This window comes from Ammospiza caudacuta, chromosome Z, assembly GCF_027887145.1.
Source record: "Ammospiza caudacuta isolate bAmmCau1 chromosome Z, bAmmCau1.pri, whole genome shotgun sequence".
Lineage (NCBI taxonomy): Eukaryota > Metazoa > Chordata > Aves > Passeriformes > Passerellidae > Ammospiza > Ammospiza caudacuta.
In genome coordinates this window covers 75,003,564-75,020,589 of record NC_080632.1, presented here as the reverse complement: position 1 = coordinate 75,020,589, position 17,026 = coordinate 75,003,564, and the positions used below count along the sequence as shown (strand labels likewise).

At 39.4% G+C, this 17,026-nt stretch overlaps 2 protein-coding genes across 3 annotated transcripts in view; one reads left to right on the top strand and one right to left on the bottom strand.

Annotated features, from left to right (window-relative positions):
• Positions 1-8,047, top strand: part of OSMR (oncostatin M receptor) — a 30,810-nt gene extending 22,763 nt beyond the window's left edge. The window contains exons 17-21 of one of the 2 annotated variants that reach the window (XM_058823402.1): positions 203-382; positions 2,017-2,181; positions 3,372-3,450; positions 3,742-3,814; positions 4,785-8,047. In XM_058823402.1, the coding sequence (XP_058679385.1) occupies positions 203-382; positions 2,017-2,181; positions 3,372-3,450; positions 3,742-3,814; positions 4,785-5,240 (953 nt within the window). In that variant the 3' untranslated portion in view covers positions 5,241-8,047. The remainder of the gene's footprint in view (positions 1-202; positions 383-2,016; positions 2,182-3,371; positions 3,451-3,741; positions 3,815-4,784) is intronic. The other variant, XM_058823403.1, reaches the window with a different exon arrangement.
• Positions 8,048-8,475: 428 nt separating this feature from the next.
• The window catches only part of RICTOR (RPTOR independent companion of MTOR complex 2), a 75,397-nt gene continuing 66,846 nt past the window's right edge, over positions 8,476-17,026 (bottom strand). Inside the window, exons 34-38 of the mRNA XM_058823270.1 lie at positions 16,303-16,536; positions 15,057-15,209; positions 14,237-14,360; positions 13,206-13,344; positions 8,476-13,041 (exon numbers count right to left, since the gene is read on the bottom strand). Of these exons, the coding sequence (XP_058679253.1) occupies positions 12,967-13,041; positions 13,206-13,344; positions 14,237-14,360; positions 15,057-15,209; positions 16,303-16,536 (725 nt within the window). The 3' untranslated portion in view covers positions 8,476-12,966. The remainder of the gene's footprint in view (positions 13,042-13,205; positions 13,345-14,236; positions 14,361-15,056; positions 15,210-16,302; positions 16,537-17,026) is intronic.

The following is a 17,026-nucleotide window of genomic DNA, read 5'->3' as shown; positions in this document are numbered from 1 at the left end:
AGTTATTGCTTCGTGTATTACGTGGATGCATGAAAGCTCTGTGAAGCTGACATTTTTGCAGGGAACTCTGGCTTTGTTCAGCTTTTAAATACAAGAAAGATGTAAACATAAACACCACATGGGAGTGTGGATTTTTCAAATGATAAGAGAAAACAGTCTTGAAGAGTAATTGCAAGTTTAACTCGAATTTCCTTTCTTCCAGCTCCTCATCTTGACCCTATTGTGAGAAAAGTTGATCTGACTTACAATTCAGTAACACTGTCTTGGGATTCTTATCTCACAAATGAGTCAGAGCCTGGTTTTGTAAGAGGCTACCATGTTTATGTGTCACCAATACAAGGGAACTGCAATTTGAAAGGATCAAAAAAGCACATTCTTTCAGGTAACTGAGCTCTCTGCTACAGAAGGTTCTGCCATTGATGCAGGTGGCAGAACCTTCTGTTGGTATTGCAGCATCTTAGAAAGTTCACATTAGGCAGTCTGGCTGGCTCATTCAGCTGTCTCTAGATTTCAACACTTGTTGCTTTTGGTTCCACTCTGTGCTTGAGGTGCTGGTAGGCAGAAGTGATTCCTGGCTTTAGAGTGATTTACAACCCACATCCTGTTGTCCATGACTCCTTTTTAGCTCCGGAAAAGACTTTGGTTCTATAGGAGGAGATCTGCCTCTTGTGATGCGAGTTCTGGATGAATGTTGAAAAACATCTGTTTGTGGTCTAATTGGATAGAAGTCATGGGCATGTTGGTCTTATTAGGATTTGGAGTATTTTAGAAACACATGAGATACAATTTATTTCCTTCAAAATTGGAGCACTGTATAAATTCCCCGTGTAAATTCTTTTTTAGTGAAAGTATTTTTGTGTGTACTCTACAGTGGAGTTCCTTCAGCAGAACTGAGCTGTGAAGTGGCACAAAGCCACAAATTTGTCTCAGACCTTTCCATTATAATTTTCAGATGCTTCCAACACATTAAAAGAATTTTTTTTTTTTTTTCCATGCCTCTTCTTCTGCTTGGATCATGTCCTGTGTTCTGCTGATTAGACTAGTGCCGGGATGAAGAGTAGTTTGAGCTGAGGGAGGCTTATGTAGCAGTTCTTGTCAGAACTGAACTAACCATATAAGTACCATAATTCTATAAGTAATCCCAGTTACACTTTAAAAAGTTTAAATCAAAGATTTTCTGTTTCACTGGTTCTGCTAGCAGACAAGGGGTGTGACTGAAAACAGCAGAAATAAGCTAACCCTTTTCTCCCTGGGGTTTGGGAGTTGCACAGTAGAGAGGCAAAAGAGCTGAGCTCTTTTTTCAGGCAGAGGTTTCTTGCTTTTGATTGTCTTCAAAGAAGTTGACATAAACTTAAGGGCTAAAGAATTCTGGTAAGAAAAAAAGAAATGGCAAAACTCAAATAATTCTGGTACAATGCTCAGGGAAAAAGAAATTAAAATAAACAAGGTTCAGTCTTTGACAACAAATTGTTAAGTGTCTGCCAGAGGAGGGCAATTCTGTGGCCAGTCCAGTTAGAAGGGATGTGAGTCCAGCCCAGTGGCAGTGAGTCAGGATGCATCATCCTTCCCAGAGTAAAGCCTGCAAATTACAAAGAAGGCGGATTGCAAATGTTTTGTTATTTCAGTTAACTGGTTTTGTAATATTTTGTAGACAACTTATTGCAGCCTTTGAGTACCTAACAGGGGGCTTATAAAAAAAGTCAGAGAGGGGTTTCTTACCAGGGCCTGTACTGATGGGACAAGTGGTAATGGTTTTAAACCAAAAGAGTGTAGGTTTAGATTAGCTGTCAGGAGAGGATTTACTGTGAGGGTAGTGAGGCTCTGGAACAGGTTGCCCAGAGAAGCTGTGGATGTCTGGAAGTGTTCAAGGCCAGGCTGGATGGGGCTGAGTAACCTGGTCTAGTGGAAGGTGTCCCTGTCCACGGAAGAGGAGATGGAACTAGGTGATCCTTAGAGTCCCTTCTAACCCAGAACATTCTGTGATCTAGTGATTCTATGTGATCTGTTTTCTTTTAGATGAATCAGAACTATGTAAATACACAATTGAAAACCCAGAAGAAAAGAGATACACCGTGAAACACCTGATGCCAAACACAAAATACAAAATAGTGGTTAAAGCATTTACAGGTGGAGGAGAGACTCCCATTGTTAACTTTAGATACATAGATACACCATATAACTGTGAGTACTGGCTGTGAATAATATCCCCTAGCAGAAGGATGGGATGATTTAAAATGTTGTTATAATCTTCCTTCTTAAGGGAAAGCATTTAATTCAATGCAACATTCACTTAAGAAAGAATCCAACTGAGAAATGATACGAGCATATCAACATGGCATTTTGATACTTCTAAGTAGAAAGGATTTTTTCTAAATTTTAAAATGAGCCTAATTTGCATCTTTATTTAAGTCTTATATCCTTCTGGGAAACAGCTCAATATATGCACATTTGCATACCTAGTGAGTCCTGTTTGTTAGAACTCATTGAAGAATTGTATTTAGATTTAACTGTTTTTCTAATATAGGGAAAAACCTACACACTTGTGTGCAAACAGGTAATTCCTGTATGGACTCTTGAACTTCCAATGTTGATTCTTAGTCTCATCAGTCTTTAAAACTGTTGCCAAGTTCACTCCTTCATAAGTCAGTACAGAAGGGTTGTTGGCATGGGCACAGTAGTTTGCTAACTGGGCAGATTTGATCACCAAAGCAGAAGAGGAAATCACTTACCCAAAACTTTTTCCCTTGAAAACACCAGTCAGCATAGTTGTGAAACTTAGGATCCAGACTAGAGATGCCTGGTTTTGAAAAACTTGTTAGGTTTGGAGATGAAGGGGAAGGGCAGCCTCAGCTGTTCGTGAACAGCATAGCCTGAGGCTGTCTTCCAGCTAGGAGGAAATACTGAGATCCCTGTATCAGCATAAATCCTAGGAAACTTGAACATTTGTGTAGTGCTTTTCTTGCTATAGACAGTCCAAAATGGAAGTACAGATGTTGTTCATGTCTCACAGTAAAAATCTGTCTTCTTTGCAGGTCTGGGAGAAAACCTGAAACAATACTTAAATGAGGTTGTCATTGCCTTACTTTTGAAAATTAGTCTTACAGCTAAGGTGCCAATATGAGGGCAAATAAAAAGAAATCTAGTTATAATTCCATTCTGGTAAAGGGAGTCAAGGTCTAAAGGCTTACAGAGTTATCCCAGAAACTCCAGCCAAGCTACCTTGCAACCGTGGAGCACACAGTTTTACTGCTGAGTTAGTGGTAGGCATCCCATGCAGACTTGATGTTATTTTTGCCCCAGAAACTCAAACTAAATTGAATTTAACATGTGAGAAGTTAAAACCTAAATTTTAAAGTATTTTTGTTCCACAGCAAACATGCTGTACTTTATATTCCTGCTAGTGATAGTTCCAACGCTAGTAGCAGCTATTTGCCACTGGAAGATGAAGTGGTAAGTTGTAATGCATGTTTCTGTTGTATATTACTAATATAGAGAATATTACTAATCTAATTCACAAACCACTGCTGCAGCTTGTTGCTTCGAGCCCATTGAAAGGCCTCATTCATTTTCTTCCTTTGGCTGTCTGATTCTGTGGATGTTTAAAGTACTTGGCTTGTGGTGTTTCTGAGACACTGGTCATCTGCTGCTGTGCCTCTACATATCTGTGGGTGGCTTCTGCTGGTTGAGTGTGTGCTTTTATAGGAGAACAAAAATTCATTTGCTTTGGTCTCTCATTTCCAGGGTGAAGGAATGGTGCTGTCCTGTAATACCAAGTCCTAACAAGAGCAAAGTGCTGTCATTCAAAGAGTTTAAGGTAAGATCACTGAAAATCTGGAGTTTTTAATTTGTACATTCTTTGCTTAGGAGATTTTTTAAAAATTATTCATGTGTTGACTGCATTTAAAAATTAACTTCTTGTCAGTTTTTGTGTTGACTACATTTAATCATTATATTTAATATTACCGTTTAGTGGAAAACTCTCCTTTTGACATCTATGTGACTCTGCAGTGACTAGCTTATATTTCAGTCTGTTGCTGCAGAAAGAAAATAAAGAATAAATGAAATCTTTTGATCAGCAGGTGATTCCTCCAGTGTTACTGTTCAAACCCCTGCACTGTCTGAACTCAGAGCAGCCCAGAGGGTCCTGGGCTTCCCTGCAGCCCGGGGCTGTGTCTGCCCCGGTGCCCCCGGGAGGACCCCGCAGGGCCGTGCAGTGGCCCCGGGAGGATGCTGGAGGTTCTGCCAGGCGCTGCCAGGCCTGGCTGGGAGAACAGGATTGGCAAAAGGCCTTCAGCTGCTTCTGTAGCCCGTTTGAACTGGGAGCTGCTGCTTCTGTGCCCACTGCAGGGGGCTCCAAAGCCTTTGCCCTGCACAGGTGGAGCTGCTGGTGTTCTCTGAACAGCAGCCTGAGAGCGAGGAGTGAAGTACACCTAGCAGCCACTGCTGCTGTCTTCCAGTTGCTTCTGCCTCAAACTACAGCCAGCACACATCAAACACTTGGCAAAGTCTTTAGAGTAGAGGGATGTGGTTCCTTCCTCAAATACAGTCGTCGTGAGTTTACTTAAAAAAGAAGTCTCTAAATAAATAATCTGATAAATTTCACATAAAATACAGCTTCCATTGAACATCCTCTACGTGGGTTTTCCTTGAAATTGATTTATTTGAAAAGGGAAAACTAAAAAAACACTGTGTGGGAATATTAGAATTCTTTAAAGTGATCACTCTCTTCTCAATTCTGGGCTTCTTTCATTGAGTCATTTTTTTGTTTAATGGTTCTCTCGCAGATGGATTCTGAGAAAGTGCTGAAGATAAATGACTGCCTTCCTGACACGCTAGCCGTGGACAGTAATGCTGATGCTCATAAGTTGCATCCTGTTACCTGGAGCCCCGTATCTTCAACACCAACTGAAGATAACACTGATGGTCACAATTCTTCGTGGATTTACTCTAGTGAAAATGTAGCAAGGGACTTTCCACCCACAGCTACACCTCAAACTCATACTTGTTTTGAGAATTTTGCTTATTCTTCTCCACTTGGGGCTGAATCTGATCCCTACCAAATACCAGAGACACTGGAAGCAGGCAAGATAAACCAGGCAGTGGTGCTGTACCAACCACAATGCTACATAGATATTTTTCATGAGGATGCAGCCTCAGCCATCAGAGAAACAGGTGAGAGAAAGAACAGTCTGAAATACATCTCCCAAACAGATGTGTGCTGGCTGGGGGGGAGGCTTTGATGTTCTGTCCTCCAGTGAGTCCATCCAGTGTTCGGCTACACACTATAAATGAGAATTTCTAAAGCCACAACTTATTGTGATTAGGGTTCTCACAAGCCCACATACCTGACTTCCATTAATAGCAAAGGCAAAGCTGTTGTTCCTGGACCAGTTTTGAGCACTGATTTGCACAGGAGTTGTGTGTGTTATGGTTCCATTACAACTTATGGGCATTAGATGAGATTTATAGGCTGGTTTGTGGCTTGTGTTATGCAGCACGTTACATCACAGCAATGTCACAGGCTGATGCAGAGAACTGCTTTATTTTGCAGAGATTAAACTATTCATAAAGTAGAGGAGCAAATGAAACAAGGGGGAAGGTTGTGCTGCTCAAGGAGTGTATTTCTCTTGCAGTGTTCTGTGTACTCTGGCCACCCCAGCCAGTGGGTACTGCTGGGCATGGAGCATTACCCAGTCATTTTGGGGTCTGGGCTGGATTTTCTGTCTCTCCAACAATGTAAGGAACCATTGTAGAAGCATTACCTGCACACAGTGTGGCTCATTCCTAGAAGATTTGAAGGAACTTTGACTTCCCCAGGAGTGCTGCCCAGAGCACCCAAATCCACTAATCATCCTTTTATTTCACTTGTGTCCTAGCTACACATGATGTGTGAAAGGGCACAGAAAACAGATTTTCTTGTGGAAGACCCTTGCTTCCTTTTCTTGTAAGGGTATTGTATGGAAGACCTTTATTTCCTTTTCTTCCTTCTTTTCTGGGGCTCCTCACACTTCTGCCTTCTCTGCCTAAAGACCCTTTAAAATCATCTTAACTATACATTGAAGAGATGCAGGGAGTTAGGTGGAAAGGAGTTGGTTTTCCAGGACAGAGGTGGTACCACATGGCAAGGTCTCTGCTGGTGCACGAGCTGAACTTTTGGCATTGACCCCTGCACTTCCATAGCAAGCCCAAACCAACCAAGCAACCAGACATGGCTGGTGTATGAATCCCATTTGTGAAGGACATCATATTTAGGCTGCGTACATCTAGATCTCCCAACAGTACTTTTGCATTTGTTAAAAAAACAAAACCAAAAAACTATTTATTGTAACACTCAGAATCCTTACAGTAGACAGCAGTGAATTTGGCCTTTCATTTTGATTTCAGGAAATTGTACATTTGTAGTGAAGCAGCAGAGTTGTAATTGTAGCTCAAAGTCTTGTCATATTTACCTCAGTGCACAAGGAACCCTTTAGTTTTACCCCCTTATGCTGTTTGGAATCTGTCACAAAGTAATGGTTTCAACTTAAGAGCACAGGATAAGCAACTCTCAAAGGTGAAACAAATGAAGGGTCTGACAATTTGATGTTCAGCCTGTTTGCTAAAATGCAATTACTTACCTTCCCTGTGTTTAAGTAGCTGATCACACTTCTAGAAACCAAGCCATCTGCCGACCAAGTGAGTTCTGAAACTGAACGGTATCTAGTTTTTATACTGTTGCTTACAGATATTGTTGTAATGTCACAAGCTGTGTTGCAACAGGAAAAGCAATAAGGCCTTGCACAGCCTGTGGGCTGAGACAAGCACTGCCTGCAGACAGAGGAGAAGGAAAAGGGGATGTACAAAGATACAGACACAGGGGTGGGCAGACGTGGTTGGAGGTGTTCAGGCCACACTGTGCCATGTTCATCCATGTGCTGTGCACAGGTGGAGGTGGCCCACAGGCCTGAGAGGTAGAGAAGAGTTTTCAGCATGGTGCTTCCTTCCAGCCTCCAGCAGCCTAGTAAGGAAACACAGCCAGGCACATTCTGCTGAAGGGCAAGAGGGTGAGGGAGAAGGCTGATTTGACAGACACATCACAGGGAAACTTCCTCCCTTTATCTTACCCTTTTCTTTGAGTAGAAATGCATGTGAAAGCTTGATACCACAGTATCTTTACAGCTTGGAACACTTGCTTCTCCAGAATGCTTCATCACACTGTATGTACTTGTGTAGCTTAAAAGCCTTACTGTTGGAAAAAAGGTCAGTAAATGTAAGGGAGCTGCTTTGTCACAACCAGTATAAAACTTCTGAGCTGTACATTTCAGAAAAAGGTGTATTTATTCTAAAATGTTGAAAAGGTATCCTAATCAAGTATGTACTAAGGCATTCAGATATAGATGTCAGTCAAAGAAATCAGCGAATCGTACAAAGCATTTCAAATTTTGACATTGCTGCAGTTCCTCCTGCCAGGGGGGCAGCTGCAACCTGGCACAACTCCCAGCTGAGAAAAAGCTGCTGTCACTGAGGCCTGGCTGCAGCAATTCCACCCAGGAGGTGAACGGAGGGGTTTGTGGGTTCAGCCAGTCGTGCCTTCCTGATGGTGGGTGAGACACACGAGCCTGGCTGAGCTCTCACCTCTCAATCCCCTGGCTGCTCCCAGGGAGATCCTCCTGCTCTGATGAAATTCCATTATCTGGACACAGTGACACACTTGACCACATTCCAGGTCCCTGGGTGAGGGAAGGAGCAGCCGGCTCCTCTTTCCCTATAAACCCTTCTGCTTCCTCGCTCCGATGGGGGGTGTTTTGTGAAACCTCCTGTGAACAAATTGTACACAAATGGAGGATTCCAGGGAGGATAATGCCTTTGTGCCGAGGGGCACAGTCTGGGCACCAGAACTGAAGATTAGAGAAGTATTTTGGCATATGTGGAGGAGTGTGTATAATTTTTATATATTAAAACATCTGTCTTGCATTAATGGTTGAATGAGTTCAGAACTGTAATCCTCTATTTTTTTTTTGTTGATAATGCAACATTCACAGCTGTTGTTGAAATGCTAATACTTAAACCATCACATAATTAAACATCATTCTCAGTATGTTAAATTTTTAAAATAAAAATGGTGTGTGAACTATTAAAGAGTCTCTGTGTTTTATATAGCATTAATGTAAAAATTTTGTTTTGGCCAAAAAGTTTTATTTGGGAAGCTTCTGATTGTTCTAGTTAACTAGTAACTTGCAAATACAAATTAAATTCCAATCCCTTTCTCTCTTTCTAATGCTGAGAGGTACATAGGAGACCAGAACAACTATAGGAAGTTTAAGTACATTTTATTAACATTGCATCCCTTTGATAAGACTACGCTTCAGGAGGCCTTTAATGCTCATTGACATGAACTGTACACAGTATACAAAAAAAAAAAAAAAAAAAAAAAAGAAAAAACAGAAAAAAGAAAAAGAAAAAAGGAAAACACAAAAAAAAAATCAAGATGGGCAATACTATTTTGGGACAAGCCTCTGTTTAAATTATACACAGCTCAATGCAATATTCTTACGTAAAATATATAAATACTTTTTCTTTCTATGTTACAGGTATATAATATAAATCAGATTTCAATGTCTGTTCGGTGACCTACAAACACTAGAACCTCCAAATATGTAGCAGCGTATTACTAAACAAAAAAATGACCACACAGGGAGAATAAGTATTGAGATTTTTCTTGATCCCTTCCCTCAGATCAGAATGATTAATCTACATAATGTCTTGTAATGCAGTTTTAGGGATGCTGACAGCCCAATATTGGAACAATTTTTCAATTAGATTTACGAAGTGTAAATTTGATGGAGCTTTTTTCCCCTTTAGACATAGCATCTTGTGCTGAAACACCCTATTCAGTGGCAAAATGAAGTTACTTTTTTTTTTTTTTTGCATAAATTACATTTTGCAAATAAAAGAGTGTATTTTAAAAAGCAACTCAGGCAAAAGGTGCAATTTCCGCATGCTGTGGCATTGCTGTCCATCTATGCTACAAAATTAACCCAAAGAAAATCCACATTCGTTAATGACTATAAATCTGTTTAAAACAAAACTACGCAGGGAACTCTTGTGATTTGAATAAAAACCAAGGAGATTGGAGACCTATAGAAAATAAAAACATGGTTTCCAGCATGCCCTCAAAAGTCTTTTGCACTTGTAAGATTTTGCTCTCACATTGTATACCTTTCGTAAGGACACAGTAACAGAAGTGTGACTTAGAAAAAAAAGGCAGGCCTGCATTCCCATGGCTCCACAGCGGCTCAGGGCGGGACCTCAGAGCCTGGCGAGAATTCCTCTGCTGCACTTGCTGCCCCTGAGCTCACGCTCGCTTGCAAGCTTTGCCAGCTTCCTGCTCCCCAAACTGCCAAACACCAAGCCCAAGGCACAGACTACAAAGCAGCAGATCTTCCATCCCTCACCAGGTTTTGGTTACAGTGTATTTCTCCTGAACAGCTACCTTACTCTTTCGGACATCTAGGAGAGGCACTTTGGTTTTGTTTTCAGTCTCACTGCAAACCACAACTCCCTTTCCAGACCACTATGTGTGTTTCAAAGTTAAATAAAAAAGACAGGATTCTCACAGGTGCCTTATAAATGTTTATAAGGGCAGCTTACCTCAGTGTGCTGAGCCACTGTGCCCAAAACTAGTGAATTGTTTGGGACTCCACTTGTGGAAAAACCACCACCACCCCACGAAGAGAGTGCTTTTAGGGCATGTTTGTCAGACATCAGTCAGGCAAGAGCTGTCAGATGAGGAAAAGCAACTGTTTCAAGCACAACATGCCAGGGGCCCCACATATAAGTTGGGAACTTCAAAGCCTGATCATCTCCAGCTCCAAGGGATGTCCACAACAGCTGGGAGTGTTCTGCATTTCTGAATTTCAGAGAGGTGAAAAGTTCTCCTTCTCCAGGAGACGCTGAGCCCCTAGGCTCGTCCTGCTTCCCTCGTGGAGAGGACCGGGCCCTGTGGAGGTGCCTGGGTGCTCTCTGCTCCTTGCAAAGGGCCCCCCTTTCCCCTGCCTGTCAGAGCAGAGCCAGAGACTCCAGGCAGCTGCTGCTAATTGAGACTGGTTCCACATGCAGCCTCATCCCCCTGGAGCAGCTCCTGCTCTCTCTGAGCTGTGTGTGCGTTCCTCACGAGTTTTCTTTCCCACAGCAACCGAAGTGCATTTGTATACAGTGTAAGTGAATGCTACACACGTTACCGTTTATTGAGCATTATAACCAATCACTCAGACTGGAAATATAAAAAGTGGGTGGTCTGTCAGCTTCCCTAGGAGAAGTGGAAGAGATTTTTTTATTAGGGCTAATGTAAGCACAATCATTATTTACTACAGCTTTCTTTCGAAGTTTCTCATGATACAAATAAAACCCCAAAATAAGGACTTTGAAAGGGACCTTAAAAAAAGAGAACTATAAAATTAGAAATTCACAGTTTATAACTAAGCCAATATAAATTTCCTTCAATAACAGTATCCCCTTCATCTGCCAATTAAAGTGAAACATCAATGTGAGCTTAATGTCAGTGTGTAAATTAATTTGCTAGAAATGTATGTTATGTACAATACAGACTTAACATCCTTGATGCATACTTGTTGAAATCTACTGACACTCATACACTTTCAGAAGAAAAATCACGCTTTATAACTGAATTTGCAGCCATAATTTTTTATGTCAAGTTTCTGTTGTCACGGATCCCCACACAAGCGAGTTATTCAGAACACATGAGCATTTTGGGATGGAGATTCTTTCAAAAGTATATTTGCTTACCTTTCTATAATCAGAGGCCTTCCTACGATGCTTTCTACATTAAGTGCTATGGGTTAAACTTAAGAAATGAAGAGAGGTGGGTTTTTTAAATATAGGTGATAAAACTTGTTTATTTTGCCTTAACTGCAGAAAAATAATATGGAGTTGTTCGATGTAACCCCATTTAGTTATTAAAACAAATCTCTTCTACTCTAGCCTAACTGAGGTAGTGTTTGAAACTACTGTATAACATACGCTATCCCCATTTGTGGGAAAACTACATTATTTTCCTTTGGAGTTTATACCACTATTTGGTCTACTGTGATTGACATTTTGGTTTTACAGAAGCATTTATTTCTCATGACCAGAAGCCCAATAGTTACTGGTGTGGTGTGTTTTCTAAACATTTCAAACATATCTTGCCACACAGATGTATTATTTATGTCAATGACCATAGAAGAGTTCAATCAGTTTCTTTTTGCTCCTTTCAGTGGGAATTCATGAAAAGATAATCTTAGGAACTAAATTTGACTATGAGCAGCAACTTACAGTCTGCTTTACCAGAACCTGATGGTATGCAGTGCACATAAGAATTCAGTGAAGTGATAGCTGCAAAGCAGTGCTTATGTGACGTCATGAAATTTCCAATAAGAACAAATAAATTCTACATTTCACTAGGAACTGTGTGTTACTGTTCACAGGACTACTTATTGAAATCTCCAGTAGCATAGCTAGTAAGAACAGAGATATGAGCATCAGGATAAATTTCACTTAAGTATTAATCTGACAATTATAAAAAATGGTAGGAGTGAATGGATAAAAATACGTTCTACTTAGTACAGTCCAGCTGAATTATTCACCTATATCAAAATCAAAGGGTAATCCCCTCTATTACAGGCATTCTAACAAAGGTGGCCATGCTACTGTATATACACATTTGCATATATTTATACTACCTTTATATAAAGGCTTCTGAGTCTTTAAATCCATGATAAAAGTGACAGGGATTCCTACTATTTTTTTTTTAGCTTGCACTTACTAGTTTAGAAACGGCACTAGTAACATGATAGAGGCAACTACTTCAATCATTACCAGTCACTGTATCATTTAACTTTTGCAACAAGTCTTAAATACCAGTACAAAATTATAAGTACAGCTGCTCCAAAATTTGTTACTTAAGGCTTTTCACTACAATTATTAGTACTATCTGAAGCTTGATCACTAACCCATTGAAAATTCAAATAAACCTTTGTTTTTATAAAAAGCTGTTTCCGTGGAACTTGGAAAACACTCATACTTAAGTCTCCTCACAAAACCTGCAATGATTAAATGTCTTCAAGTTCAGTTTATACAATATTTGCTTATCTGATACAAATCATGCGTTTTAAAGGATTGTAGTTGAGTAAGACCCACATTTGTACTATATGAGCATGAGTGTAGAAACTGCAAACACATGCATAGTATTCAGGGAAAACAATCTGACTTCAGCATTTTAAGTTTTAAATGACTTGTTTTGAAAATCAAATTGTAGTGAAAATCCTTAACTGGTTCAGACAAGATACATGTAGGTAAATGCAATGAAATCGAAGAGACTGCTAATAAAATGTCTTTAAACTATAGCAATATTAAAATAACTTAATGAAACCTCAGATTCAGAGGCATTTCTTTCTGTCTGAAGTTACAAATCCCCAAAGTAGTGTTATAAACAGTACAAAAATCAACAGAGAAGGGCTAACATTAATCCCCTGGTGCCCACAACCACAGCATGGCTCCCCATCACTGGCAGTGGAATGCACCCCCATCTCTCTGATTCCTGGTGTCCAGGGTGTAAAAAGCAAGGCATCATTCTGCTTCTCTGGAACAGAATCGGAAGTCAATTAATAATGTCTCTGCAAGTTGTCCTATTTCATTGTATTTTATGGTAGAAAATGAAATGAAAACTTGTGGAGGTGTTCAGTGCTTGGCTCTTGCATATACTGGTAATTACTATTATTAAAACTAAGGTAATGTCTAATAAATCCCCAAAGGGCTCAAATGACTGTGCCAGTAATTGGTTGAGGAAGAAAATGTTTTCAGTTCAGTCTTCAGGTACCAGTAGCTTCTGGAAGGTTTCAAAGATGATGTTCCAAACTTTTTATCCAGTCAGTGGGAGGTTGTCTGAGCATTTCATAGTCCATATGCAGAGCACTGCCTGAGCAGAGGTCAGGACTCAGCTGATGCATCAATTACAGGCTGTTGTGTTGGCGTTGCCAAAATAGCCTCTGCCTCCTCATGCATCTAAAAAGGAAGGATGGAGTATTAATGTTGCTAGAGATTTTACTCAGGAGGCATCACAAAATGGTTTCCTGTGGGATGTACTTATCTGAAAGCATCTTTTACTCAGGACATGGAATCTGCACCCAGCCAGACATTTTGGTACATTCAGTGCACCCTCCACTCACCTGCAAGAACTGAACATCTTGAAATAGCTCCTGGATGAACCTTCGGGATGGAAGTCGAAATGTACAGTGTGCTAGCAAGTAGGACACCTCAGAGTAAAGGCATATGTCATCAAATGCTTGGGGATACTTCTCCTTAATTCTGAACAAGAGAATAAACAAAATTTTGTAAGTCTTGAACACATTTCCATTGTATTAAAAGACCCCATCTTTTCAATAAGATGTCATCATTAATTCTTCAGTAATAGGCATTATAAATCCCAGAACTGACACAGTAAGAACATCCCAACAGACAGCATTACTTTGCACAAAACTGGAAGAAATCTAAGCTAATGAGATGAAACAGAATCTACGGCTTTTCAGTTGTACAGAATTACTGTGATTGCCTAGGCTTAAAATAACAGACTTGGAAAGAGAAGAGTGTATCAAATAGTTGGCATCCACATGTACAGCAGTTATAAAAATATCGAAAAAGATTAAACTAATCTTTTAAATCTGTAAGCATTTTTTGAAACTAAACCACACACTTCTGCATTTTCTTTTAGCAGTTGTTGGTTTCCAATGTTTTAAAATTATAGCAATATTAAAATAATTAGCCCAAAACCCCACAGGTTATAACATTTAGTCCCTGGATTTATATTCCCGTACTTGAATATTTTTTAAAAATAAATTATTTTCAGGAGTTGTACTCTTGCTTAAAGTAGAGCTGGGTTTCTCAAGAAATCACTTTCAGTTTGTTATTGTACTTATCTATTATTCAGCAAAAAAAAAAGTATTTGTTTCTTTTATCTACATGCCACACTAGGCATAGGTATGTAATTACTATAGTTGAATTACTGATTTTAAAAGGTTTGGTTAAGAGTAAATACTAAACACAGAGCAACGATTTAAGATTACTTGTTTATCTTCTACATTACATTCAATCCTATCAGCCTGACAACTTTTGAGAAGTGAGGTTATTCACGGTCCCTGAGACCTTAAGAGAATACTTATGACTTAGTGTTGCTAAAGTATCTGTAATGCACTGAACTTACGTCAGGAGTCCAGTTTCATGGCCCTTAGTTCCTACTGAACTGCTCAAGTTGATAACTAAACGTAAGACCTCTTTCCGCAGAAGTATCCTGCACACTGGTGTGTCATCTGGGATTGACTTTACTCCTGGAAAAACAAATAAAACAGTGTGGATTTAAACAGAGTTGTCTTTGACTGAGCTAACCTTGTACAGTAAGTCTGTTTACGCATTTCATATACACATGAACACACACATTTACATATGTATTCTGAGCTATCAAAAATATTTCTATTGAAATGAGAACTTAGAACACCACTATTTTCAGGACTTAAAACAGTCAACCTTTTCAAAAATATTTCTACCATTTCAAAGAAAAAACTGCAAGATAAAGTTACAGTGGTATTGTTATCACTAAAGCATGTTGCAAACTGGATGAGCTTCTATCAGATAGGGAAGAATTAAAAAACCAGCTACTTCATAAGAAACCATTATAATTCAAAATATAATACACAAATACATAATAAAGTCTCTCTTTGCAGTAATTCAATAATTCCTAAACTTTTTTTAAAAATTAACATCTGCAGAAGGAAAAGACAATTTGCTTGTAATGTCAGGTATTGAATAATCTGCAGAAATGCTACATAATAGAGGGAGAAGAGTTTAGAACAATATTCTCCCACCTGGAGATGGATGATGTTTTTATTCAGAGTTTTTTGGTTTTTGTCTAATAAAAAGCATTAATTTGTTGCAGTGTACATTAAGAGAAACATAATTTTTTCACAATGCCTAAAATATACGTTATTAGTGATAGTCTCTAATAATCATAAGGCTTTCAGACTTACCTAACACAAGCTCTGTACTCTTGGTGCTGCTGGCTGAACCATGGGATACTGCATCACTACAGCCTGAAATTCCAGAAAATTTGGAGGAATGCACATCTAAGTGATTGTGAATGGTCTGCCCACACCAGTCAGTATATGGAATGTCTGAAAAATCTGACATAAACAAGATGTACCTTTGTTATTCACACTTTTCCTCAATTCACATGCTTTCATTATTTTTCAACAATTGCAAACATGCAAGATGCACTAAGTACTATGCATAAAATCAGCTCAGAACTAGATGGTGGATTTGAGACAAATTATATTCAGACTTTTCCAAAAACTGATCTTAAAAAAAAAAAAAAAGTACATTAGTTGAGTCTTTTCCAGACACTGATGGAAGCCTAAGAAGCCATCACACATAGTACTGATATAGTTACTGATATACCCACGCTCCATTTAATGTAACACAATAGAGATGCTCTTGCATGTGCAGACTTTTTTTTGTTCACACAACTGCCACAGGTGTTTGCAGGAAGGGCTCTGGCAAGAGCCAGGCTCTGCTGCACCTGTAACTATAGGTGGGACTTTATTTGTCACCCTGTTTTGCTACTAACTCAACCTCCAGCTTAGCTCTCTGAGCCATTCCTCACATTAGTGCATCACTCCCTTTGCCAACATTGCTACTAATAAATGTTTAATAGTACTGTAAAAACAGTGAGTGCTCCTACTAAAGCATCCTCTACTGCATTATCTTTCCATCACAGGAATTGACAAAACGCATGTAACTGCACACTCTGCAGAGGAGGTCAGAAAAAATAACTCCAACTCTCATCTGAATCTCAAAGTATGAGAAAAGATGACTAAATCTGTGAAATTACAGCTCAGCTTCAACAGACTCCACAGATTTCCTTCATTGTACTTTATGGCACAGACTTGATTTGATGTCAGACTTTTCATTAGTTGAAGAGCTAGTGTCAGGTTTCAGAACACGCATTTTAAGTACTAAACAAGGCTTCAAATTTTTTATTTTGACATGCTATTAGAAATACTAAAGAAACATGCAGACACCTACTCCTACTAAGACTAAAGAGTGGAAAGCTGGAAATGACCATGGCAATACCACTGGTTGCACAATGAGCTTATTAGAGAAATAATTTTAAGGTCAATAGTCAGTTAAACAAAAACCCTACCAGATTATTTAAAGATGAACAAAAGCCAGTATGTTCTCTCAGTTTTATCACACTTCACCACAAGGAACACTAACCTGCACGATTACAGGAAGAGCTCACTTTGGTGCTAGGCTGATAACCCAGAATCTGAACACAGACACAGTAAAGGCAGTTCTCATCTGTGTGCTCCTGGAGCCCTGTGTCCTCTGTACCTTCCAAGAACTGACAGGCATCTGAACGGCTGGTATTCATTATTTCTGTGAGACTGATCTGCTGGCGGAGTATCTGAAAAGGGCTTTTGACAACATCACTTGCACCTGATGGAAGACCTGTAAATAAGAATCAGTTATCAAAAAACTCCCACAAAACCAAGCAACCAATGCTAACTCTTTCAATTAATTTCCACTTTCAAGCCTTTTAAGGCTGGGGATAGAGTGCATGTGAAGACCTATAGCGTGTTTTTCTGGAGTGGTTAAGCTCCCAAGACTGTTAGCATTTGAGAAGAGACAAAGTTTTAGTTCCAACTTATTATATATAACAAAACATTGCAAAGGACAGAATTCAACCTCTAAGTACACACACTGTAAGAAGGTAAGTGGTAAATCCTGACATGATATCAACATTACTAATGCCCACATAACACCAATACATTACCAATTTTCATGTGTCAAACCAGATTAATACAACGATATATCAGATGTTGAAATTACACATGCACCAACGCAAAAACAAACACAATTTAAAAAACTGTAACTTAGCGACTGTGACAGGAAGAAACTAGACTCAGCAATCAGAAACAAGCAGAAGACACTTTAGTGA